This window comes from Petaurus breviceps, unplaced genomic scaffold (genome assembly GCF_028583685.1).
Source record: "Petaurus breviceps papuanus isolate PSGF00001 unplaced genomic scaffold, PetGlider_PUasm1.0 90925, whole genome shotgun sequence".
Classification (NCBI taxonomy): Eukaryota; Metazoa; Chordata; class Mammalia; order Diprotodontia; family Petauridae; genus Petaurus; species Petaurus breviceps.
Window position 1 is genome coordinate 29,922,913 of NW_027187380.1, and position 26,510 is coordinate 29,949,422.

At 37.6% G+C, this 26,510-nt stretch overlaps 1 protein-coding gene and 1 long non-coding RNA gene across 2 annotated transcripts in view; one reads left to right on the top strand and one right to left on the bottom strand.

The window, feature by feature from the left end:
- LOC138152655 (uncharacterized) overlaps window positions 1-14,106 on the top strand; it is a 106,897-nt gene extending 92,791 nt beyond the window's left edge. Inside the window, exons 2-3 of the long non-coding RNA XR_011166160.1 lie at window positions 2,175-2,323; window positions 13,502-14,106. This is a non-coding gene — a long non-coding RNA (uncharacterized lncRNA). The remainder of the gene's footprint in view (window positions 1-2,174; window positions 2,324-13,501) is intronic.
- Window positions 1-26,510, bottom strand: part of FBXW10B (F-box and WD repeat domain containing 10B) — a 143,080-nt gene that overhangs the window by 75,783 nt on the left and 40,787 nt on the right. Inside the window, exons 3-5 of the mRNA XM_069076700.1 lie at window positions 21,678-21,869; window positions 21,446-21,573; window positions 20,576-20,704 (exon numbers count right to left, since the gene is read on the bottom strand). Coding sequence (XP_068932801.1) covers window positions 20,576-20,704; window positions 21,446-21,573; window positions 21,678-21,869 — 449 coding nt within the window. The remainder of the gene's footprint in view (window positions 1-20,575; window positions 20,705-21,445; window positions 21,574-21,677; window positions 21,870-26,510) is intronic.

Genomic DNA, 26,510 nt, shown 5'->3' on the forward strand with positions numbered 1-26,510 from the left:
ACTTAACCCCAATTGCCCCCCCCCCCCCCCAAAAAAAAAGCAAAAAAAATGTGAGTTCCCAACTTTTCTGCCTACTTTCCTTCCTTCCTTTCCCCACCCTAAAATGGTAAGCAAGTTGATATGCTATATATGTGCAATCACATAAAAATTTCCATATTAGTCATGTTGCGAAAGAAGAAACAGACTGAAAGGAAGAGAAATTAGCATGCTTCTATCTGCTTTCAGACTTCACCAGTTATTTCTCTGGATATGGATAGAGCATCTTGGATCAATGTATTACTAAGAATATTTAAGTCATTCATAGTTGGTCATTGTTCATGCTGCTGTTACTGTGTATAGTGTTCTCCTGATTCTGCTCATTTCAATTTTCATCAGTTCATGTCTTTCCAGGATTTTTGTGAAATCTGCCTGCTCATCATTTCTTATAGCACAATAGCATTCCTTTACATTCACAACTTGTTCAGTTGTTCCTCAGTTGATGAGCATTCCCTCCATTTCCAAAATTTTGTCACCACAAAAAGAGCTGTTATAAATATTTTGTACATGTAGGTCCTTTTTAATGATCTCTTTGGGATACAGACCTAGTTGAGGTGTTGCTGGATCAAAGAGTATGCACAGTTTGATTGCCTTTTGGGCATAGTTCCAAATAAATCCCCAGAATGGTTGGATCAATTCACAACTCCATCAAGAAGTGTTAGTGTTCCAATTTTCCCACATCTTCTCCATCATTTATCATTTTCCTTTTCTGTCATATTAGCCAATCTGATAGGTGTGAGATGGTTCCTTAGAGTTGTTTTAATTTGCATTTCTTTAATCAATAGTGATTTAGATTATTTTTTCATAGGACTTTGATTGCCTCTTTGTATCCTTTCACCATTTATCAGTTGGGGAATTATTTGTATTCTTATAAATTTTACTCAGTTTTCTATATATTTAAGAAATGAGGCCTTTATCCAAGGCACTTGCTTTAAAAATTATCTTCCAGCTTTCTGCTTTCCTTCTAATCTTGGTTGCATTGGTTTTGTTTTTGCAAAAACTTTTAAATTTAATATAATCAAAATTATCCATTTTTATCATACACTGTTCTCTATCTCTTGTTCGGTAAAAAAAATCTTTCCTTCTGCATAGATCTGATAGATAATTTATTCCTTGTTATCCTAATTTGCTTATGGCATCACCCTTAATGTCTAAATCATATACTCATTTTGAACTTATCTTGGTATACAGTGGAAGATGTTGGTCTACTCTATACCTAGTTACTGCCATACTGTTTTCCAGTTTCCCCAGCAATTTTTGTCAAATAGTGGGGTCTTATCCCAGAAACTAGGATCTCTTGGTTTATTAAACACTAGACTACTATGGTAATTTACTATTGGGTCTTGTGTGCTAATCTATTCCACTAATCCACCACTCTATTTCTTAGCTAGTATCAGATAGTTTTAATGATTACCACTTTATAATAAAATTTGAGATCTGGCTCTGCTATACTACCTTCATTTGCATTTTTCATTAATTTTCTTGATATTCCTGACCTTCTGTTCTGCCAGGTGAATTTTGTTATTATTTTTTCTAGCTCTATAAAATTGTTTTTTGGTAGTTTGATTGGGATGGGATGAAATAATGTAATGGCAAGCAAAGTAGTACTTTGATGCTTGTTTCAGCTATTCAAGTGCCTTTGAGCCTGGCCTTTGATGGTATCAAGACTTTGTTGGAAACAATGTACATTGTGTTGCCCTTAATAGGCCTAAGGGAGTTTGGAGACTTTCCCTGCCCTTAACAAGCCTAAGGTCACAACATAGAGCCCACTGTGGGAGGAACTTGTTGAAAGGGAGGAGCAGGAAGGGTGGAATAGAAAGGAGCAGAGCAGAGAAAAACTCAAGCATGAGCTGGGACCAAACAGAACTGAGAGGGAGAATGCTTGTGATTTTGGCACTCTGTCTGTTCTGTTTGTGTTGATGTTACTTTGTCAGAAAGAAGTATTCTGTCTGTTGAAAGAGAACTTTATTGCTATTACAGAAGCCCTGAGACTCTACTGTTGATTTGTGTTTGATTTCTCAAACAGAAGTCTTGTCTGTTGATTTGTGTTACTTTGTCATACAGGAAGTGAATTGAGATGATAGTGCCAGCAATGTATGTAAATATTGTTGTAGCTCTGTTAAACTTTGTTTTCCTAGAAACATAAACTTTGAAGAACAGTCAAATGAGATAAATGAAGTATGAAACAGGAGCACAGAACTGCCCAAGTGTGAGTCCAGGCAAGACCTGTGAGCAGTCTGCCTATGGAAGAGGAGTCATGGGGTTTGGAAGTCAGGCTCCAGCTAAGGTAAAAAAAAAAGGCTTTACTTGGGTTCTCAGTAGTGACTGATAATATTATAACTTACTGTGATCTAGGGGTGGATGGTGTTTGTACTTTCTGCTCCCCCTTAAGGATGATTGGAAGCTGGTCTCCAGTCAAGATGAAAGAAGAATTTACTTGGGCACTCTATGTTGATTGAGGAGATTGTGACTTACTGCATAATATGTTTTGTCTAAGACTATGTGGCCATCTTAGTAATATGTTGTTATGTTATATTATTGTGAATGTTATGCTTTAGTTTCTTGAGTGTTTTGCTTTAGTTTATTGCTGAATAGAGAGTTCACTCTACTATGCAATTAGATCCTTAAATTTATCCACAGCAGCAGTTCTCAGGAGAGCTACTTCTGATTGGCTTTACAAATAAGTACATTAATTTAAGTAGAATTGTCAATTTTATTATATTGGTTTAGCCAATCCATGAGCAACTGGTATTTTTCTAGTTGTTTAGATCTGACCTTAATTGTGTGAAAAGTTTTTTGTAATTGTGTTCATATAGTTCCTGAGTTTGTCTTGACAGGTAGACTCCCAAGTATTTTGTATTGTCCAGGTTAAATGACATTATGTGAATTGTTCAAACTCACACAAGTAATAAGTCCCAGAAGTGAAATTTGAAATCAGGCTCTGGCTCTTTCCACTATACCCCCTCTAAGAAGCTGGAGATCAATATGCATGAGGGGAGTTCTATACTATGATTTTGGGAATCAGCATCATACTGTGATAAATCTGCATTTACCACAAATCTGATTATGTCAATCCTCCTTACAACCTAATACTCAAATTCTACCTTTCCTATAATTCTTTAGAAAGTAATCATAACTCAGCGAGTCAGAGCACTGGCTCCAGTGTCGGGATGACCTGGATCAAATCCGGGCTCAGACAGATCAGCACCACACCCAGAAATAACTGGCTGTGTAACCTTGAGCAAGTTACCTAACCCTGATTGCTTTAATAAATTTTAAAAAAATAAAGTAATCATTAAAAGAGTTCTGAGGACATAATGTCCCTTAACCTTGATTTCTTTACTTGTAAAATGAGTAAGTTCAACTATCTGGCCTCTTAAGTTCTTTTGAACTATACCTCTTATACCTCCAAATCATTGTCTACCTATCAAGACAAATCACAAAGAAGATTATTCTGACAGAAAATCAAGGATGGATTAGACATAGATAGAGAGTAGAAGTGAAAAAGTAGGTGGCGGTGCAGCTAAGTGGCACAGTGAGTAAAGCACCGGCCCCGGAGTCAGGAGGACCCAAGTTCGGTTGTGGCCTCAGACACTTAACATCCACACAAAAAAACTAGCTGTGTAACCTTGGGCAAGTCACTTAACCCCAATTGCCCTCCAAAAGGCAAAAAAAAGAAAAAGTAGGTGGCACTGTGGATAGAGCACCAGGCCTAGAGTCAGGAAGACCTGAATTCAAATATGGCCTTAGATATTTACCAACTGTGTGACTCTAGATAAATCACTTAACCCTATTTAATTTGTTCTTTTTCTAGCTTTTGAAAATTGCATATCCAATTCATTTATCTGCTCTTTGTCTATTTTGTTGCTATAAGCATTTAGAGATATAATTTTCCCTCTAAATACTGCTTTGGATGAAATCATTGATTATTTCTATGGTTTGTTGCTTGACTCACTCATTTTTTAGGACTAGATTACTTAGTTTTTAATGATTTTTAAATCTATCTTCCCATGGTCCTTTATCACATCGTGATCCAAAAAGGATGTATTTAATATTTCTGCCTTTCTGCATTTGATTTTGAACTTTTATGCCCTAATACATGGTTAATTGTTGTGTAGGTGACATATGCTGTTAAGAAAAAGGTATATTCCTTTCTATACCCATTCAATTTTCTCCAAGGTCTATCATATCTAACTTTTCTAAAATTTTATTTATCTCCTTAACTTCCTTCCTTCTTGTTTATTTTGTGGTTAGATTTCCTAGTTCTGAGAGGGGAAAGTTGAGGTCCCCTATTAGTATAGTTTTACTGTCTATTTCCTCCCATAACTCATTTAACTTCTCCTTTAGAAATTTGGATGCCATACCATTTGGTGCAAATATATTTAGTATAGAATGATGCATTTAAATGCATAAAATGAAATATAAAAGATTACAAAGGAAACCTACTTTCACATAGCTATAAAACATGTTTAAAAGTCCACAAACTTCAAGGTAAAAATTTTCTTCCCTGGTTTAGTTATTATTTTTTCTAGCTCCATAAAATTCCTTTAGAAGAGTAACAAATTACTAGGTGCTACTATACAAAAAAGGGTAGAAAGAAGATCCCTGCTGTCAAGGAGTTCATAGTCTAATTGGGGAAATAACAAGCAATCTATGTAAAAGCCTGGCATGAATTAAAGATAATCTCAGAGGGAAGGCTGGGGAATATCCGAAGAAGAATTGGAAAAGTTTTTAGCAGAAGGTGTGACTTAGCAGAGACTTGAAGGGAGCCCAGAGGTGGAGCCAGGAGTTCCAGGTATGAGTGTCAGCCAGTGAAAATGCTCAGAGTCAGACGATGGAGTGTCTTATATACAGAACAAAGAGGCCGGTGTTATTGTATCATAGACTATGTGGGAGGAACAAAGTGTAAGAAAACTGGAAAACCATGGAAGGACCAGATTATGAAGGTCTTACAAAGCTAAACAAAAGATTTTATATTTGATCTTGGAAGTCAGTTGTGTCAGTGGAGTCAATTGAGTGGTTGGGATGTGGTGTGTGACATGATCAGACTGTTCTTTAAGAATATCAATTTACCACCTGAACAGAAGGTAGACTGGAATAAAGAAAGCTTTGAGGCAGGGAAAACAATCATCAGGTTGTCACAATAGTCCAGGAATGTAGTGATGAGTGTCCACACCAAGGTAGTAGCAGTGTCAGAAGAGTGAAAGAGGTGTACACAAAGGTGTTTCAAAAGTAAAAATAACAGGGCATATCAACAGAATGGATATGAGGGAGGGTAACAGAGAGTGGGAAATTGAGAATGATACCTAGGTAGCAAACCTAGGTGCCTGGAAGGATGGTGGACAACAATAGGAAAGTCTGATTAATTTGTTTGTTTCCTTTTAATTTACAGGATTCAATTCCACAATTTCTTGAGTTTCACACTGTATCCCCTTCCCTCTCCTCCCACCACCCCCCCCCCCCCCCCCCCGGCCATGGTGGCATATCGTCAAGTACAGGATCTGCAAACACTTTCACATTATACACTAGTCAGGTTATAAAGACGGAACATATCAGATGAAATGAAAAATGGCAAAGAGGACACAAAACCAAACAAGAAAAGGAAAAAGATCAGGTATTTTGCTTCCATCTGGACAGTTCTTTCCAGTTCTTTCTCTGGATGCACACATTTCTCTCCATCATGAGTCTTTTGGGATTGACATATCACTGCATTGCTGAGAAGAGTCCAGTCTATCAAAGTTGGTCATCACACATACGTTGTGTCTGTAATTGTGTACAAATTTCTCCTGGTTCTACTCTTCTCACTCAACATCAGTTCGTATAAGCCTCTCCAGGTAAATATGAAGACTGTCTGCTCCTCAAACAATAGGGAAGTTTGAAAGTGGGAGAATTGAGGAAAAAGATCATGAGTTTAGTAGTATCCCTCACTTCCAGTTCACAATCTAATAGGGGAAATAAAAATTATAAACTAAAGATAAAGGAATTTTAACTGTCTCCATGATTTAGAACACCAAGAATCCAAAGGTAAAGAATCCATAAACTGACACTTAATTCGCATTCACTCAAGCACCCTACCCTGAACCCTACCAGTCTGATACCCACCAGTATCAAGGCTAGACAAGCTTACTTGTCCCAAGAGATTGCAAAAGAATGCAACACCCCATCCCAAATTCCTCCTTTTTCTTCCTAGCACCAAAAGAGAAACAAAAAGCAATAACATTAAAAGAAAACATAGCCCATAAAAGCAAAATTTATTGATCTCAAAGACAGGATGAATAGAGACAATGTAAAGATTATAGGTTTCCTAGAAGAATAAGTAAAAACAGAAATGAAAGCCCTAAATACCACCATGCAAGAAATAATATGGGGAAAAAAAACTGCCCAGAACTTTGAAACAGAAAATAAAGTGTCAGGTGAAAGAATCCATAAATTGTCTCCAGAAAGAAAAAAAAGTTGCAAATTCCAAGACACATAGTGGTAAAATTTAATAATCACATTGAGAAAAAAATTCTGCAAGCAAACAGAAAAAAGACCTTTAAATACAAAGGAAAGCAAATTTGAATAACACAAGACTATTCTGTACTCATCTTAAAATGTAAGGAGCTCAAGATGTAATCCAAGGTGATCTAACCTGGAAGTCTGAAACTAACTGTATATGAAAAGAAGATGGATTTTCAATAATAAAAAGGTATGCAAAACATTCTTAGAAAGAAAATCAGATATAAAGAGATGACTTGCTTCTCAGAATTCCCAAACAACAGAAATGCAGTAGAGGTGAATGAATGCAGCAGGAAAGGACAGCAACAGCAACACGGTGAGGGCAGAGACACTGGGGGCTAGGGTAAAAGAATTCATTATGTATCAAGTTAAATCCAGAAAAGTAAGAGATAAAATCATGCTGTCTGACAAAGGAAAAACAAGCCTCCAAAAATAAATAAAAAGAGAGAGGATTCAGATTTTTATTTTTTACATTCACTGTTCCTTTACTTCTTCTAACCCAAAGGCCCACAAAAAATTACTAAAAGCTTAGGTTCTTGCTCATATCTTCCCGAAAGGTACAATAAGAATTATGTATGGTAAAGTTTCTTATAGACAAAAGATGAAATGTTAAATATAAAAAATAAGTGCACATTGACAGAAAAGCTTAAAACAGATGTTAACAGCTTAACTTAAAACTAAAGTCATATTCTCCCAGAAGATTGAGACTTAAACATCATTAAAATGTAAGGTTGTTTGTAGGACTGCTCAAAACTGTCCCCTGAAAGTCCATTTCTACTTGCCAGTTAGGCCAGAACTCATGTTCTTCCTATTGTGGATAGTCATCTTCCCCAATATCAAGACATCCCCTAGGACACTAATGCACTGTTGGTAGAGTTGTGAATGGATTCAACCATTCTGTAGAGCGATTTGGAACTACAGCCAAAAGGCTATAAAACTATGCATACCTTTTGACCTAGAAATAGCACTACTAGGTCTGTATCCCAAAGAAATAAAACAAAATTAAAAAGAAAAGGACATGTATGTATGTCCTAAAGGAAAATATTTATAGCAGCTCTTTTCATGATGGCAAAGAATTGGAATTTGAGGGTATGTCCATCAATTGAGGAAAGGCTGAATAAGTTGCAGTATGTGATTGTGATAGAATATTACTGTGTTATAACAAATAATGAGCAGGATGCTTTCAGAAAAACCTGGAAAGACTTATATGAACTGATGTTGAGTGAAATGAGCAGAATCAGGAGAACATTGTACACTGTTAACAGAAACATCATGCAATAACTAACTTTGATAGATGTAGCTTTTCTCAGCAATTGCAAGGATCTAAGGCAACTCCAAAAGACTCAATGATGGAAAATGCTATCCACATCCATAGAGAGAACTTTGGAGCTTGAATGCAGATGGAAGCATGCTATTTGCTCTCTTTTTTTGTTGTTTTGTTTTGTTTCTTCTATCTTATAGTTCCTCCCACTGGTTCTAATTCTTCTTTCAAAATGACTAATGTGAAAATATTTCAATATGAATGTATATGTAGAGCCCATATCAGATTGCATGCCATCTTAGGGCTAGGGGAGGGGAGAGAGGGAGAGAATATTAAAAACTAAAGCTCTTATAGAAGTGAATGTTGACAATTAAAAATTAATCAATTAAAGAAGGGAAAAATCTGCAAAGATTTACATAAACTGATGCAAAGTGAAGTGAGCAGAAACAGGAAATTATTGCACACAGTAGCAGTACTATTGTGCTATTATTGATGAACAACTGTGAATGACTTGGTTATTCTCAGCAGTAGAATGATTCAAGACAATTCCAAAGGACTCATGATGAAAAATGTTATCCACTTCTAGAGAAAGAACTGGAGTCTTTATGCAAGTTGAAGCATGCTTATTTTTTTAAACTTTCTTTATTTTTCTTAGGTTGTTGGGCTTTTCTCTTGATCTTTGTTTTCTTTTACAACATGACTAATATGGAAATGTTTTGCATGACTGCATATGTGTGACTTATATCAAACTGCTTGCCATCTCAAGGTGGAGAGGAGGGAGAGAGAGAATTTGGAACTCAAAAATTTTAAAAATGAATGTTAAAATTTTTTACATGTAATTGGAAAAAATAAAAATATTTTTAAAAAAGGAATCCCCTGCTAATTCCCACATACCACACACTGGCTTCCCATTAAACTCCTCTCTACATGTAGGAGTTCGCTGTCTACCATTTGTTTGGTGAGGTCCTGTCCTGTTCTATTTCCAGCACCACACCCAAAAACCTTCTGAAGACAAGATCAACTCTACTTTCTGCCTCCCAAGATCCTCTCCTGATCAAGCAAGACACATTGGCCTCCCGACCAAGTTTTCATATTTCCACTTGCTCTTGGCTATTCTGAAGCAGGCTTCCTTAGGCTTCACAGGATGAAACATCTTTTACCATATGGAACATCAAGAGAGAACCTATAGAGTTTCATCTAATGCTTCCCTCAAAAGATCTCCCTCTAATCACTTATACTCTGCCTAGTCTCATTAGAACGCTCCTCTCACATGCACCAGTGATTTTAACCCCCAATGCCATTGTATAAACATCCTTCTCTAATCCAAATTCACTGCTCCCTTATGCCTTTCCAACTCCAGGTCTCACTCCAGATCTTCCAACTCCTTCTACCGTGCCTTTTGAAATGTCATGTCTCCTCTATAGTGAACAAACTTCTTTTCACCTTAAACCTCTTCTTTCCCCCCACCCCCATTTCCTTCTTTTGGCTTTCACTGATGCCTGGCCCCCTCCTGACTATTTCTTTCTACACTTTTTCTAGGATTCTTTCTATCATACTCTCCAATTCACTGGGCATAATGAGGAAATCAAAATACTTCTTTGATCCCCATTGCCACTTTCAGACTTACTACTAAGCAATCTCTCTTTGAGGTTCATACTATACACATTTATGACCCAATCCAGATCTTGGAGTTATTATCTACCAAATCCCAGGACATTCCTCTTCCTTTCTCACTGAGTTTAGTGCCTATCTCACACTCTTTTTCTTCTGTAGAGCTAAATGGAGCAGTGGATAGAGGGCTAGGTCTGGAATTAGGAAGAAATTAGTTCAAATCTGGCCTCAGGCACTAGCTGTGTGATTCTGGGCTTAATTTCTCTCAGTCTCAGTTTCCTCATCTGTAAAATTAGGATAATCATAGTTTGTATCTCTCAGGATTCTTGTGAGGCTCAAATGAGATAATATTTGTAAAGCACTTAGCACAGTACCTGGCACTTAATGGACAATTAATGCCTCTTTGACTTGGGAACTCTGGAATTTGGCTATAATATTTCTTTTTGAGATCTTTTTCAAGAGACGATGAATTCTTTAAATTTCTATTTTGCCCTATAGTTCTAGAATAACTAGAATTTTCTTCAGAATTTCTTAAAAGATGATGTCTAGGGTTTTATTTGATCATAGCTTTCAGTTAGTCCAAAGATTTTAAAATTATCTCTCCTGGATTTATTTTCCAGGCTAGTGGTTTTTCCAATGAGATATTTCACATTGACTTCTATTTTTTATTAATTTGGATATGTTTTATACTATTTATTTCTCATGATGTCATTAACTTCCATTTACTCCCATCTAATTTTGAAGGAATTATTTTCTTCGGTGAGTTTTTAAAATTCTTTTTCCATCTGGGCAATTCGTCTTTTTAAGGCATTCTTCTCCTCATTGGCTTTTTGGACCTCTTTTGCCATTTGAGTTAGTCTTTTTTTTTAAGCTGTTATCTTCTTCAGTATTTTGGGAGGTCTCCTTTAGCAAATTGTTCACTAGTTTTTCATGATATTCTAGCATCACTTTCATTTCTTTTCCCAATTTTCCTCTACTTCTCTTACTTCATTTTCTTTTTTTAATGCTTTGTTAATTTCTGATTTACATCATTCGTTTCCCCCCAGATTTTGAGTTACAAATTTTGTCCCCATTTTTTCCCTACCCACCGCCCCAAAATAGCAGTCCCTCAGGATATCCCTTCCTCCAATCTGCTCTCTCCCATATTTTGTCCCATATCCTTTTCAACTTTTCCAGTGGATCTTTATGCCTCAGTGCCTGTATATCTTATTACCCAATTACATGTAAGATGGTATTAATAATAGCATACACACACACACACACACACATATATATATATATATTTGAATATTTGATTTTAAAACTTTCAATTCCAGATTCATTCCCTTCCTTCCTTGTCACCCACCCTTACTGAAGAGATAAGCAGCTCATTATAGGTTGTACATGTGTGGCTAATGCAAAACAATAACATAGTAGATATATTGTAAAAGACTGAATATATTTCCCTCCTTCCTATCCCACTTCCCACTTGTTCTATTCTCTGCTTTGATCCCATCCCTTTTCAAAAGTGGGTGTTTCCAACTTCCCTCCCCCCCAGCCTACCCTCCCTTCCATCATCCCCCTTCTCATCCCCTTCTCCCCCTATTCTTCTGGAGGGTGAGATACCCTATTTAGTGTGTATTTCACTCCCTCCTAAAGCCAGATTCAATGGGAATAAGGTTGAACCATTCCCTTTGCCTTCCTATTCTTCCCCTCCATTGTAACCATTTTGCCTTGCCTCTTCTGTATAAGATAGTTTACCCCAATCTGTCTCTCCCCATCTCCTCTCATTATATTCCTCTCACCTCTTAATTTCACCTTTTAAGTATAATCCCTTCCTGTTAAATTGGTCCTGTGCCTGTAAACATATCTATGTATACCTGTAAACATATATACACACATTCACTTATGTATTCATATTCATATATATATATAATTTCTAATCCCTTCAACTACTGAGAAAAGTTTCATAAGTTACAATTATTGTTTTTCCATGTAGGAATGTTAATAGATCAACTTTGATAAGTCCCTTATGATTTCTTTTCCCTGTTTACCTTCTCATGCTTCTCTTGCTTCTTGTATCTGAATGTCAAATTTTCTATTCAACTGTTTTTTTCAGCAAGAATGCTTGAAAGTCCTCTATTCCACTGAATGACCATATTTTCCCCTAAAACATGATACTCAGTTTGGCTGGGTAGGGGACTCTTGGTTTTAATCCCAGCTCCCTTGACCTCCAGAATATCATATTCCAAGCCTTTTCATCCCTCACTGTAGAAGCTGCCAGATCCTGAGTTATCTGATTGTGTTTCCACAATATTCAAATTGTTTCTTTCTGGCTGCTTGTAATATTCTCTCCTTAATCTGGGAATTCTGGAACCTGGCTATAATATTCCTAGGAGTTTTCTTTTTGGGATCATTTTCAGGAGGTGACCAGTGGATTCTTTCAACCTCATTTTGCCCTGTGGTTCTAAAACATCAGGGCAGTTTTCTTGGAGAACTTCCTGGAGGATGATTTCTAGGTTCTTACTTTGGTCATGGCTTCCAGGTAGTCCATTAATTTTTAAATTATCTCTCCTGGATCTATTTTCCAGGTCAGCGGTTTTTCTCATGAGATATTTCTCATTGTCTTCTATTCTTTCATTTTTTGGATCTGTTTAACAGCATCTTGTTTTCTCATAAAGTCATTAGCTTCCATTTGCTCCAATCAAATTCTGAAGCAATGATTCTCCTCAGTGAGCTTTTGAGATTCTTTTTCCATCTGGCAAATTCGGCTTTTTAGGCATTCTTCTCCTCATTGCCTTTTTGAGCCTCCTTTGCCATTTGAGTCAGTCTGTTTTTTAAGGTATTATTTTCCTCAATCAGGCTGTTGACTCTCATTTCATAATTTTCTTGCATTGTTCTCATTTCTCTTCCCAATTTTTCCTCCACTTCTCTTATCTGCTTCTTAAGGTCCTCTATGGCCTGTAACCAGCTTGTATTTTTCTTTGAAGCTTTTGGTGCAGGAGTTCTGACTTCACTGTCTTTCTCCTGTTCCATGCTTTGCCCCTTTTTGTCCCCAAAATAGGAGTGTAATGTTGGAATCTAATGTCTGCTTTGTTTCCTTTGCCTGCTCATTTTGCCACTCAATGATTTGACTTTTGGGCTTTTTGCCACAGTAGGACTCTGCCACCAGACAGGGGAGTTTTCATCCCAAACTCTGGGGTTTTCTCAGCTGCCTGAGGTATTAGATGGGTGCCCTCTCTGAGGTCTCCACACACTCTGGCAAGCTGGACACACACCCCAGGACCTCCACCCTAGATTGCAATCCAGATCCAAGAAGGTTAAAGCAAGAGCGATTACCCCTCAGACTGGTGCTTCGTCCCCCTAAACTCTGCAGGCCAGGAGCTGAATGTGCCATGTGGCACTGGCTTACTGTGCCACTGTCTCAGCAGCTTCTCGCCCTGGGGGCAAAAGCCATGCCCTCCCACTTACTGGTCCCAAAGTGCAGACTCCACTGACCTCTCACTTTGTCTTTTGCATCTATGTGTTGATAAATCTGGAAATTGCCACCGCTGCTGCTGATCTGGAGTCCCTCTGTCAGGCAGCTGGTCAGGCCCACCCTGGGGCTAAAGCCTTGGCGTGAGGTTGGGCTTGGTTCCCAGAGCACTGCACTGGACTCTTGCTGCCGGCCTGCCCTGATGTCCTCAGTGGGAGGTTAGCTTCTCTCTGTCATTTTGTGTGTTCTGCAGCTCCAAAGTTTGTTTAGAGTCCCCTTTTTACATGGTTTGGGGAAGGTGGAAGCTGAAGACGTGGGAAGGTCGTGCTTCTACTCTGCCATCTTGGCTCCGCCCCTCTTACTTGATTTTCAAACTCTTTTTTGAGCTATTCCATGGCCTATGACCAATTCATACTTTTCTTTTAGGCTTTTGATGCAGGAGTTTTGATTTTGTTGTCCTATTCTGGTTCTATATTTTGATAGTCTTTGTCACCAAAAAATGATTCTATAGTTTGATTTCACTTCCTCTGTTTGCTCATCTTGCCAGCCAATTACTTGACTTTTGAGCTCTTTGCCATAGTAGCACTCTGCTTCCAGAGGGGAGAGTTCTGTGTCCCAAATTTCTGGGTTTTTTTTTGCAGCTGTTGTTAGAGCTTATTCTGCCTCACAACTGTGAGGAGGACTGCCTCTCCACAGCCTCAACAAGTTCTGCCATGCCAGCACTCCTCACCCCAGGACCACCACCCAAGACTGAGATCCAGATCCAAGCAGTGCAAAGCAAAAGAATCCTGCCTCAGCGCCTGTAATGGGAATGCAAATTTGGAAGATCTTCCCTGCCCCTAGGCTAAAGTGCACCTGAAGTCTGGGGTGGGAGGCTTGTTTTTCAGTAGATACTTCTTGATTGGCCAGTGAGTCAATAAGGTTGTTACATTCTCTGAGCCAGGAGAAGGCTATATAAGCCCTGATGTGTAGCTTTGTTTTGGGACTCACTTTGAGAAGTGTTCTGTGATTTGATCTGAATTCTGGGAAGCCGTTGTTGAGAGTCCCCCTGCTTTGAAAAACCCAGCTGTGGACCCAGATGTTGACTGGGTATGGATGTAATGGTTGGACAGTTTGGAAATCTGTCTACTTGATCTGTTTCTGTCTTGATAATTCTGCCTGTATGCTTTGAAGTTCGGGGTGCTGACCTTTTTCCCCTGAACAAGGTAAACAATATATGTCTGACTGATTAAAGTAAGCTTGTTAACCCAGTTTGAGTTGCTTTCCTTTAACAAAGCAGATCCAAGAACCTGTGTGAGCAGGCACCCTGGGGACACTGGGGTGCTTGCCACTACAGCGCCAGCAAAGAGAGTCCTGCAATTACCCTCTGGACACTCACTTGGTACCCCCACAATTTGTGGGCCTGGAACTCGGGAGGCAGACACCATGTCAGCAGCTGCAGATGCCACCACCTCTGCTGCCCCAGCGGCTGAGGCCAGACTAGACTCTTCTCTCATCCAGTTCCAACCGAGTTCCCCCACTGACCTTTTACTTTCTTTTTGGTATTTATGGGTTAAGGAGTCTGGAAATTTCCATAGCTGCCAGTGATTCACTCCCCTGAAGTCTTCTCTGGCCATCTCTGCTGCAGGTCTGTGCCAGCATGGCCCAGGAAGGACTGCATCCCTCTCTCAGCCTGGAGTGATAAACCCTTCCTGTTGGCCTTCCAGGCTGTCTTCAGCAGGAGATTTGTTTCTCTCTGTTACTTTGTGGGTTCTGTCACACTAAAATTTGTTTAGAGTAATTTTTTATAGGGATTGAAGGTGGTTGGAGCGTGAGCTCAAGCAAGTTCCTGCTTTTCCTCTACCATCTTGGCTCTGAGATGTAATTATTGATAAATTGCCAGGATTGAATCTGTTCTCAACTGGTAAATGAATCACATATTAATTACATTAGTCATTATATAATGCCTCTTATGCATTACATAAGGCATATTGTAACTTTAGAACAGGAATGGAAATTAGAGGTTATTTAATATTTTCCTCTTCTCCCCACTTTTTTTTTCTTAACTAGGCCTCCCAATCTCACTCAGGCTGAAAATACAGTAGCATAGACTCAATCCCACTATTGGCATGGGAACTCTGACCTGCTGTGTTTCTGACCTGGGTCAATTTACACTTTCTTGGGCATCTTGGTGGCCCTTCACTCCCAGCAGCTCAGAATATTGGTTCTGGATATAGTGCAGATATGCGATCTGTTCAATCCACTTAAGCTCAGAACTTTCAAGTGAGAGTTAATCACTAGCATCAGTTTGCCTAGTATCAGAAATTATAGACACATGTCACCATGCCTGGTTTATATTTTACAGATAAGAAAACAGAAACTTTACCTTTGTGCTATTGCAGAATACACATTGTATTATTAAATGGAAAAATCAGGATTTAAATTGAGTTCTTCTAACTCCAAACCCATTGTTCTTTCAATGGCACTATTTTAAATTTGTATAGCACCATCCTGGTATTAGAATCACTCTCAATACCCACAAGATAGAGGAAAACTTAGGATTGCTAGAGTCACCTTTCCCTCCTTTGAACCTATTATATGACTCATTCAAATATTCTGCTAGACCATGGCAGATGACATGAATTTAAAGCAAAAGAGCATTTAATGAAACAATAACATGATAATATGCTAGAAGTTGAACAGATTTTAAATAATTTCACCAACCATCTCCATATGACTCCATTGGAGACTGAGTCAAATGTCAATTCAATTCCACTCTGTTGTTTACACAATGGGAGAAGGATACATAAGTTCAAAGTCATGGATCAGAGCTTCAACTTGAAGTCTGAACTATACTAGACAACTACCTACCTTTCATTCTTTTTAAAAATTCTTTATTTTTTACTTTTCAACATTAATTTCCATAAGTTTCTGATTACAAATTTTCTCTCCATCTCTACCCTACACCCCAGCCCAAGATAGCAAGCATACTGAATACCTATTTCCTCAATCTGTTCTCTTTTATATCTTCCCCTACCCCTCCTTACTTTCTTGTAGGACAAAATGGATTTACATATCCCATGACCTCTATATCTTACTTCCTGATTGCATGGAATAACCAAATTTTAATATATGTTTTTAAAACTTTGAGTTTCAGATTCTCTTCCTTCTTCCCTCCTCACTACCCACACCAGGAAGACAAGCAGTTCAATATAGATTGTACATGTTTAGTTATTCAAAATATTACCATAGTAGTTATATTATATTTCCCTCCATGCTATCCCCCCCCAATTTATTCTATTTTCACATTTGACCCTGTGTCTTTTCAAAAGTGTTTGCTTCTAACTACCATCTCCTCCAAACTGTCCTCCCTTCTATTATCCCCCCTCTTATCCCCTTCCCCTCTACTTTCCTGTAGGGTAAGATACTCAATTGAGTGTATAAGTTTTTCCCTCATTAAACCAAATACAATCAGAGTAAGGTTGACTCATTCTCTTTCACCTTCCTGCTCTTCCTCTCCATTGTAACAGCTTTCTCTTGCCTCTTTTATGTGAGATAATTTACCCTCCCTTTCTCCTTCACCCAATATATTCCTCTCTCACCTCTTATTTTTATTTTTTAGATATCATCCCTTCATATTCAACTCCTTCTGTGCCCTTTGTCTATGTATACATGTACACACACACACACACACACATATATATACACACATACACCATTCTGTATATACACATATATACACACATATATATTCCCTTCAACTACCCTCATACTGAGAAAAGTCTCATGAGTTACAGTTATCATTTTTCCATGTAGTAATGTAAATAGTTCAACTTTAATAAGTTCCTTATGATTACTTTTCCCTGTTTACCTTCTCGTGCTTCTTGTATATGAAAGTCAAATTTTCTGTTCAGTTCTGGTCTTTTCATAAAGGATGTTTGAATGTCTTCTATTTCCTTGATTATATTTTCCCCTGAAGTATTATATTCAGTTTTGCTGGGTAGGTGATTCTTGGTTTTAATGCTAGCTCCTTTGACCTCGAGAATATCATATTCCAAGCCCTTCAGTCCCTTAATGTAGAAGCTGTTAGGTCTTGTGTTATCCTTATTGTGTTTCTACAATACTCAAAATTGTTTTTTCCTGACAGCTTGTAATATTTCCTCCTTGACCTGGGAACTCTGGAATTTGAATATAATATTCCTAGGATTTTTCTTTTGGGGATCTTTTTCAAGAAGCAATCAGTGAATTCTTTCTATTTCTATTTTGCCCTCTGGTTCTAGAATATCAGGGCAATTTTCCTCAAGAATTTCCCGAAAGATGATGTCTAGGGTTTTTTTGATCGTGGCTTTCAAGTAGTCCAAAAATTTTTAAATGATCTCTCCTGGATCTATTTTCCAGGTCAGTGGTTTTTCCAATGAGATATTTCACATTGCCTTCTATTTTTTCATTCATTTGGAACTGTTTCATAGTATCTTTATTTCTCATAAAGTCATTAGCTTCCATTTACTCCAATCTAATTATTTTTTGCTTTTTGAAGGGGAGAAGATAGGGCAATTAGGGTTAAATGACTTGCCCAAGGTCACATGGTTGAAAGTGTTAAGTGTCTGAGGTTGGATTTTAACTCGGATCCTCCTGACTCCAGGGCTTTATTCACTGCGCCACCTCACCATCCCTCCAATCTAATTTTGAAGGAGTTATTCTCCTCAGTGACTTTTTGAAATTCCTTTTCTATCTGACTAATTTTGCTTTTTAAGGCATTCTTCTCTTCATTGGCTTTTTGATTTTCCATTTGAGTTAGTCTATTTTTTAAGCTGTTATTTTCTTCAGTATTTTTGGGGGTCTCCTTTAGCAGGCTGTTGACTCACTTTTCACAATTTTCTTGCATCATTCTCATTTCTCTTCCCAATTTGTCCTCTACTTCTTTTACTTGATTTTAAAAATCCTTCTTGAGCTCCTTCATGGCCTGTGACCAGTTTGTATTTTTCTTGGAGGCTTTTGATGCAGGAGTTTTGACTTTGTTGTCCTCTTCTGGTTCTATGTTTTGATCGTCTTAGTCACCAAAAAATGATTCTATAGTTTGATTACACTTCCTCTGTTTGCTCATCTTGCAAGCCAATTACTTAACTTTTGAGCTCTTTGCAACAGTAGTACTATGCTTCCAGAGTGGAGAATGCTGTGTCCCAAATTTCTGAGGTTTTGTGCGGCTGCTGTCAGAGCTTTGTGTAGGCACCTGTCTCAGAACTCTTGAGGATGACTGCCTCTCCACAGTCTCACCAAGCTCTACTACACTAGCACTCCTCACCCTAGGACCACCACCCAAGACTGCAACCCAGATCCAAGTAGGTCATAGCAATTACTCTCTGAATGGTCATTTGATCCCCCTATTATCTGTAGGCCTAGATCTCAGGAGGCAGTCACATGGTGGCAGCTATAGCCTCTGAAACCTCTGCTGCCCCATGGACAGGGACCAGAGCAGGCTCTTCTCTCACCCAGTTCCAACAGAGTTTCCCACTGACCTTTTACTTTATCTTTGGCATTTATAGGTTGAGAAGAATGAAAACTGCCAACAGCTGCTGGTGAATCAGTCCCCTGAAGTCTGATCTGGCCAGTCTGTGATCCAGGTCTGGGCCAGCACAGTTCACATGAAACTGTGCTCCCCTCCCAGCTTGGTGTGAGAGACCCTTCCTGTTGGCCTGCCAGGCTGCCTTCAGCAGGATATTTGTTTCTCTCTGTCACTTTGTGGGTTCTGTAGCTCTAAAATTTGTTTAGAGTCATTTTTTTTTACAGGTATTGGAGGTGGTTGAAGCAGGAACTCCAAAAAGTTCCTGCTTTTACTCTGCCATTTGGCTTCCCCCCCCCCTTTCATTCATGACATAGCATGGTAAAGATAACTGTTTACCTCATGTTAGCATACTGAAGCCTCTGGCTATGATCCAAAGTCACCATTGAGTTCCAGAAAGGCTGTTGGAGCTCAGGAATGTCATGCCAGTTCTGTTTACAGCATCTTTTTCCCACCACTCTCATATCTGCTGCTACTGTTTCCATCTACTAGTTGTCCTGTTTACTGATTGTTTCTGCTGCTGCCTCTCCTCCATTTTTCATGTCAGGCTGCCTTTTGCTATTTCTCCAGTTTAATATTTGGCACACTAAATACACACCTAAACAACATTGGGTGTATAGGGTGGCTTCATGTTAACAATAATAAAATATCACATTTATATAGGTCCCCAAAATCTACAGAACATTTTACATTTATTACATATCTTATTACAATTGATCCCAACACCTTTGTGAGGTAGATGCTATGATTAACATCCTCATTTTACAGATGAGAAAACTGAAGTTTATGTAGGTTAAATGACTTGCTCAAATTCATGTAACTTGTAAATATATAAGACCATATTTAAACTAGGGTCTTGATTTCAAGTCCAGAAAATCTAAACTCTATATACTGTGACACCTGCCACAAAGCTCACACAAAACCTGTAAGGTGTAGTTCAAGTTTTTTTCCAAATGAGTAAGGGAATCTCTAAGCCACAGCCATTGTAGGTGTATTGTTAATGGAATGGGAAGATCTTTCTTGCCCATTAATAGGCCTATGTGACCTGCTTTGAGCCTGAGTCACATGGAACCTATGGTGAGAGGAGCTTGCTGAATAGGTTTAATGCAGGTTGTAATAACAGCAATGGGTGGAGCAGGAAGTGTAAGTGTGAGGTGGAGCTAAGAAAGAGGGGAGGCAGAGAGAGGCACAGCAGTTAGCATGGGTGAGAGAGGGGCATTTTGCCTAAGGGAACTTGTTTGTGGGGAGACCTGATGGAGGGAAGACTTGGGGATAGTGGTGCTTCCTGCATTAATAATGTGTACCAACTTCTTTATTACCATGGTGGATTTGGCTTTCTCGTATATGAATAATATCTTGGTTTTGTCTTAGAATAAGAGAGTCTGTTATATCTTGTGATTCAAACCTGGATATTCATAGCAGCCACTGTGAGTATTGAAAAGGAGTTCATGTATTTATTCTTTTGTATTTTCTATGCACATATCATATTCAGTTATTTGTATATATGTTTTTTCTTCTCCTTGAAGACAAGAATTATTTCTTATTTATATTTGTACTTACCCCTAGTGTCAACTCCAGTGCAATGTATATATAGTAAATAATAAATATTTATTAAATAAATGATCAAATAAACAAATGACTCCTTGCTAGCAAGAAAATTCTCATGGATATACCAACCACTGGGCTTCTGTTTTGGAGGTTAAGAAGAATCTTAATTTTATGTTAGCATTGCTTCTTATCTGAGATCTCTTTTGCTGCTTTAAATCCTACCTCTGATACTCATTAGTTGTGTGAAATTGGGCAAATAATTTAACTTCACTGAGATTCAGTTTCCTCATCTATAAAATGGGAACAATAATGTTTGTCTCACAAAAAGGGTTGTTGTGTGGTTTGAATGAGTGCTATGTAAATGTCACTTATTATTACATACTTGCTTTCTAAACATGTATTGAATGTTATAGTTTAACTACTTCATTTTACAAATGAGGAATCAAGTCCATGGAAGTGAAGTTTGAGTTCAGATAACTGGCTAGTAGCAATAGCAAGTATAAAGGATATGCTAACTAATTCCAGAATTTTTCCAATTCACTCCATTGTCTCCCCATAGAAAATTTTGATACAGTTTTTTATGACAAAATGAAATACAAAACAAACACCTCAACCAAATGTCACATACCTTAGATTTCAGTTTCCATTTTGTATGGAACTTTTTTGATTGGGTGACTTTATCACTTTCATCTATCTTGGGAATTGGGATTATTGGTCTACTGGCATAGTTAGAATATATCCCTTTAGAATAGGTCTCCTGAAATGAAAACGAAATAACATTACTTTTAGTATCCTATTCTGCTTTATGGCATAGTAAAGGCACCATCTAGAACATAGCAATCAATTGCCTGGAATAGTTTTCAAAACTGGCCTAGAAAAGACTACTGATGGCTATCTGTATGGAAAATTCACCCTGATCCAGAGTTACCTTTTCATACTTAGTTCTTTTGAAGGACATTCAGTTTACCAAGAATGAATTATTCAAGGTTTCAGATTAGGATAAAGGGTCAAAAAGTAAAACAACAAAAAACAGCAACAAAGAAATGACAATCATCAGGGGAGAAAAACATTTTAGCTTCTAAAGAGACTGTGTCGCATATAAAGATCAAATGAATATCATATAAAACTGATATAGTTGAGAATTTATCATCCTCTACACAATACATGTTGTATTTCTTCTTCTATCTTAGGGGGAAAATAATTTCTATGAAGTTTCTGAGGGTTTAAGAACCCTGTCCACCAATTATCTAGATTTACTGATGGATGTTGGTCACTCTAAGAGGTTGATAGTTATGATGGGAGAATTGAGTTAAAAAAAAGAGAGAGATATTTTTAATGTACTTTTGATCCTCCTTGCTGGCCATAATACTACAGAGTAACATCTACCAGGCAGTGGATGTGAAAATAGAAATCCCACCATGTATCCTCCCTGAGAAGTGACCTATAGTTAGGAATATTAAGCATGAGTCCAACTCTTCCCTGACAGCACTTGAAGTACCCGAAGGAGTGTGATCTCATTCTCCACATGCTGATGTGTTGCTTGATCCTTCTTCGCCTGCTCTACCAGCATAGACCAGTGCTGGCTTACAAGAAGACACTTGTTCAGGGTTTTTTTGTCTAGAAGCCCTGAAAGATAGGATAGATTCGTTAAGCCCAAATTAGATCAAGCTAGGCTAATTCTGGAGGAGTTTGATTGATTACTACATCTACAGATTAGGTCACAGACCTACCTAAAATGTATTTGGAGATGTGGACAGGCAAGCATCTGATGAAGTCTTTGCCCTTGCTAATCTCAGGTAACTGCTTTCTGTAGTCAGGATGGGAAGGCAAGTGGATAGTAAAATGCTCATCTTCCTCATCACCATCTGTTTTCTTGGAGACCATCTCTCCATACAGAGGAGGTGGAACATGTGATCTTCCATCTACAAGCCAGAAGAAAAAGCCATTATTTTCTATTCAGTGGCATGAAAAATCAATCTTGTTACCAAGTTTTGCCAGAGCAAAGTTGTCTTTGCCAATTGTCTTCTGTCTGATGGAGAAGAGGGGATAATGAAGATGTGGAGGAAGTATCTTTTAGAAGGTAAAATGCTTTATAGTGAGGAATTCTTATTAGAAGTATATCATGATATGAATAGTTTCTGAAACTCCATTTTGACTTCTAACTTATATTGCCTTGTAACTTCATTTAAGCAAAATAGACAACTCAAATAGTTATTCTCTTCAATATGAACTCAATTGTAGATTTAAAATTGTTACCCTGTATTTAATATACAATGATCTACAAATCCTCTATGTATTTCATTTTTTATTTCTGTCATTTTAATGTCATATTTCCATTACATGAATGTCTTATATGTATTCATTTATGTCAGCCCGTTTGGCTTAGATTAGTCTCTGTCCAATATAGCACTGCTACTTTGCTTATATATTTCTCTACATATAATATATCTAAAAGTATTGTGTAAAACTAGAAGCTTAATAGATTCTTAAAGACATCACACTCTACTAGTTCTTCTCTTCATTCCTTTTTCATCTTCTTCACTAGTTCCTTATCCTTTTCCCAATCTCTGAATATGGGTCTTCCCTAAGATTCTGTCCTTGACCTTTTTCCTCTTCTTAACATATACTGTTCTCCTAGTTATCTTGGGCAAGTCAGTTCTTTCACACTCTAAAATTCAGTTCTCTCATCTGTAAAAAAGAGGGAGTTGGACTAGATGGACAGACTGCTAAGATCTGATTCAAATATAAAATTCTATGACTTTAATCTCATTCACACCTATGGCTTCAACTACAAACTTAATGCAGATTTCTACCAAATCTATTTTCAGACATGACTTCTTTTCTGAGCAACAGATTTACACCTACAACTGCTCACATGACATAAAGTACATTTACACTGGAGTTTTGGCAGAAAAATGTTATTGTCAATCACTGGTAATTGGTCAAACTGGTGTCATCTCTTGATAAAGTCAGGAGGGCCTGTCAGGGTGCCAATAGCAACAGAAGTAGCAGAAGAGAAGGTTTCTAAAATTCAATCAGTGGAATATATGAGAGGGTATAGGAAGAGGTACAAAGTGACTAAGAATCAAATTCTATTTGAGACCTTAACATAGACAATAACTGTGCTAAGCTTTTTACATTGGAACTTTGGCAGGAAGTTACAGCTCATCTTGAGAATTTGTCATAAAAGCTACCAAAAAGAATACTATAGAACAGAGGATTTCAATTCCAGCAAGTAAAAGGCCAAAGGGAATTTTGTGCCACTCATGTCAGTCTCCTGGTAGTTTAAGTTCAATATTGGAACAAAATGAGACTCATAGGATATTCAGTAGTTTAAAAAAGATATTTACTTAGCCACAGCAGGAGAAAAATAATCAATAAAGATAGGCGTGAAGAATCCCTTGAGTTGATTTAGCTCAGTGAAGCTTCCATTGTGACTCACCAACTAATCATATAAGAGTCCCATACTCAAATGACAAGAAAGTGATATAAATAGTCTGAGCCAACCAATTTTTTAGAAAAGTCTCAATACCTTTAAAGGAAAACATAGCTTAACCTGCACGGGGGAGGAGTTAGGTTCCTATTATACTCCATCCTTTAGTATTAAGGTCTTTAAAATATTCTAGAGGAACTACCACCACTTAAGTAATTTTGGTATTATAATTTATTGATATAATATTCAAGAAACCTAATAGAGGCAACACTAAAGAAAAACTAAAACAAAACAAAACATTATAACAGTTTCCTTAAGGAGGGATTGAATCTGGGACAGTCCCAGGAAAGATAGAGTCTCAAGTCCAAAAGACCAGATCTGTGTTTTGGTGTGCCAAAACTCTGCAGCTCACAATGGCTCAGTCACTTAAAAAATGATGATCCTAAGTAGAAGTGGCACCAGAAACACAAAGGGCTATAGCAAAGATGATAACGCTCCTTACACAGCCAATAATCCTCATCACAGGTCAGGAAGATTGCCTTATTCTATTATACTTAATATTATTATAATACTTATTCTTACTTACTATACTTACATACTTACTATTCCCTGGTACATCAGCCAGGACCTCCTGTCCCACACAATCTTTGCCCCATGAGAGGCCTATGAAGGACATTTCTCCGTTTTCTTCAGGTACTTTCATTTCACCTTTGTTACCAGAAAGTAAAAACCCTCCCAACAATGCCAATCCTTGATCTTCTAAGCCCAAAAATGTGGATTAACAATGTGGGAGGATCTATCAGTTTTATATTACAGTAAGTATTTGTTTACAGTGGGCCTTCCTTTTGCCACTTCATATTCCAGTACCCACTCTTCTGCATATCTGAATACTTGCCAATATTGTCTGCTATGACAGGGTTCCATAACTCTGCCCACCATCCATGGCCCACTATTATCATCTCCCCATAAGGTTTGTATCTCTGCCCACTGATTGCTGCTGTCTGTTGCTACTGGAGTCTACATTTCTGCCTGTTTTTCTACCCCTCCCCCCCCGCCCCGCTTTGGGTGAGAAAATTGTCACTAAGGCCTAAAGTCTCCTGCCTTGTTTTGGAAGGACTTTTGCTATAGGCTTGAGCACAGAGCACTACAACTTCAGGGGCTTGACTCTACCCTTCCATTGCAGGCCTGACTGCACTCTCTCTACCTCCCACTCAATCCATCAGTCAAGCATCTCAGAGCCCCTCTAGCTTTTGGTTGCTTCTTTGTATATAAGTGACTATAAATTGATGTAAGCAGTCTGAATCCCTTCAGATCTTTTTCAATTTATTGATCAGTTTTGCTTGTTTCTACTTTTAGTTTTAAAAAATAATTTTTGTTGTATGGCATAACTCACTGGAAGATTGAGGCAGGATATAGCAAGAAAGTTTAGGTGAATCTCATGTAGATGAGTAGTTAGGGGCAAAAGGTACAAATAACTTTGACCTGATCCTTCCTAAGGTCAGGAAAATCTATTTTATATCTAAAGACACCTATCAGAGACACTGGTTGTAAAAAGTATTTCCCAATTTTCCACTTCCCTCTTAATCTTGGTGACATTGGCTTTTTTTGTACGGAAGCTTTTCAATTTAATGTAATCAAAATTATCTATATTGCATTTCATAATGCTCTGTAACTCTTGTTTGGTCATAAAATCTTCCCTTCTCATAAATCTGACAGGTAAACTATTCCTTGCTCTCCCAGATTGCTTACAGTATCAGCCTTTAACCAAGATCGTGCACCCATTTTGACTTGATTCCACAATATACAGTATTATACAATATGTACAGTATACAGTGTAAGATATTGGTCTATGCTCAATTCCTGCCATACTATATTCCAGTTTTCCCAGCAGTTTTTGTCAAATAGTGAGTTCTTATTCCCAAAACTGGGGTCGTTGGGTTTATAAAACAGTAGATTAATATGCTCATTGACTGCTGTGTCTCGTGTACCTAACCTATTCCACTGATCCACTACTCTATTTCTCAGCCAGTACCAAGTAGTTTTGATGACTGCTGCTTTATAATACAGATTAAAACCTGGTATGGCTAGGTCACCTTCCCTAGCATTTCTTTTCATTGATTTCCTTGATATTCTGGACCTTTTGTTCTTCCAGATGAATTTTGATACTATTTTTTCTAGCTCTATAAAATAATTTTTTGATAGATTGATTGGTATGGCACTAAATATGTAATGTAATTTAGGTAAAATTGTCATTTTTATTATATGAGTTCGACCTAGCCATGAGCAGCTGATGTTTTTCCAATTAGTTAAATCTGACTTTATTTGTACGAAAAGTGTTTTGTAATTGTGTTCATATAGGTCCTGGCTTTGTTTTGCTAGGTAGATTCCCAAATATTTTATAATGTCTACAATAACTTTAAGTGGAATTTATCTTTCTATCTCTTGTTGTTGGATTTAGTTAGAAATATATAGGAATTCTGAGGGTTTGTGTGGGTTTATTTTATATCCTGTAACTTTGCCAAATTTATTTATTGTCTCCAGTAGTTTTTAAGTTGATTTTCTAGGATTCTCTAAGTATATCATCATATCATATGCAAAGAATGGTAGGTTAGTATCTGTGCCTAATTTGATTCCTTCAATTTCTTTTTCTTGTCTTATTGCTACTGCTAACATTTCTAGTACCAAATTGAATAAGAGGGGTGATAATGAACATCCTTGTTTCACCCCTTATCTTAATGGAAATACTTCTAGCTTATCCCCTTACATATAATACTTGTTGATGGTTTTAGATCGATACCGATACTTTCTAGTGTTTTTAATAGAGGTGGGTGTTGTATTTTGTCTAAAGCCTTTTCTGCATCTATTGAGATAATCATATGATTTATGCTAGTTTTGTTGTTGATATGATCAATTATAGAGATAGTTTTCCTAATATTAAACCATTTGTGCATTCCTGGAATAAATCCTACCTGATCAAAGTGTATTATTCTCATGATAAATTGCTGTAGTCTTTTTGCTAATATTTTATTTAAAATTTTGTGTCTATATTCATGAGGGAAATTGGTCTATAATTTTCTTTCTCTGTTTTGTCTCTTTCCGATTTAGGTATCAGTACCATATTTGTGCCATA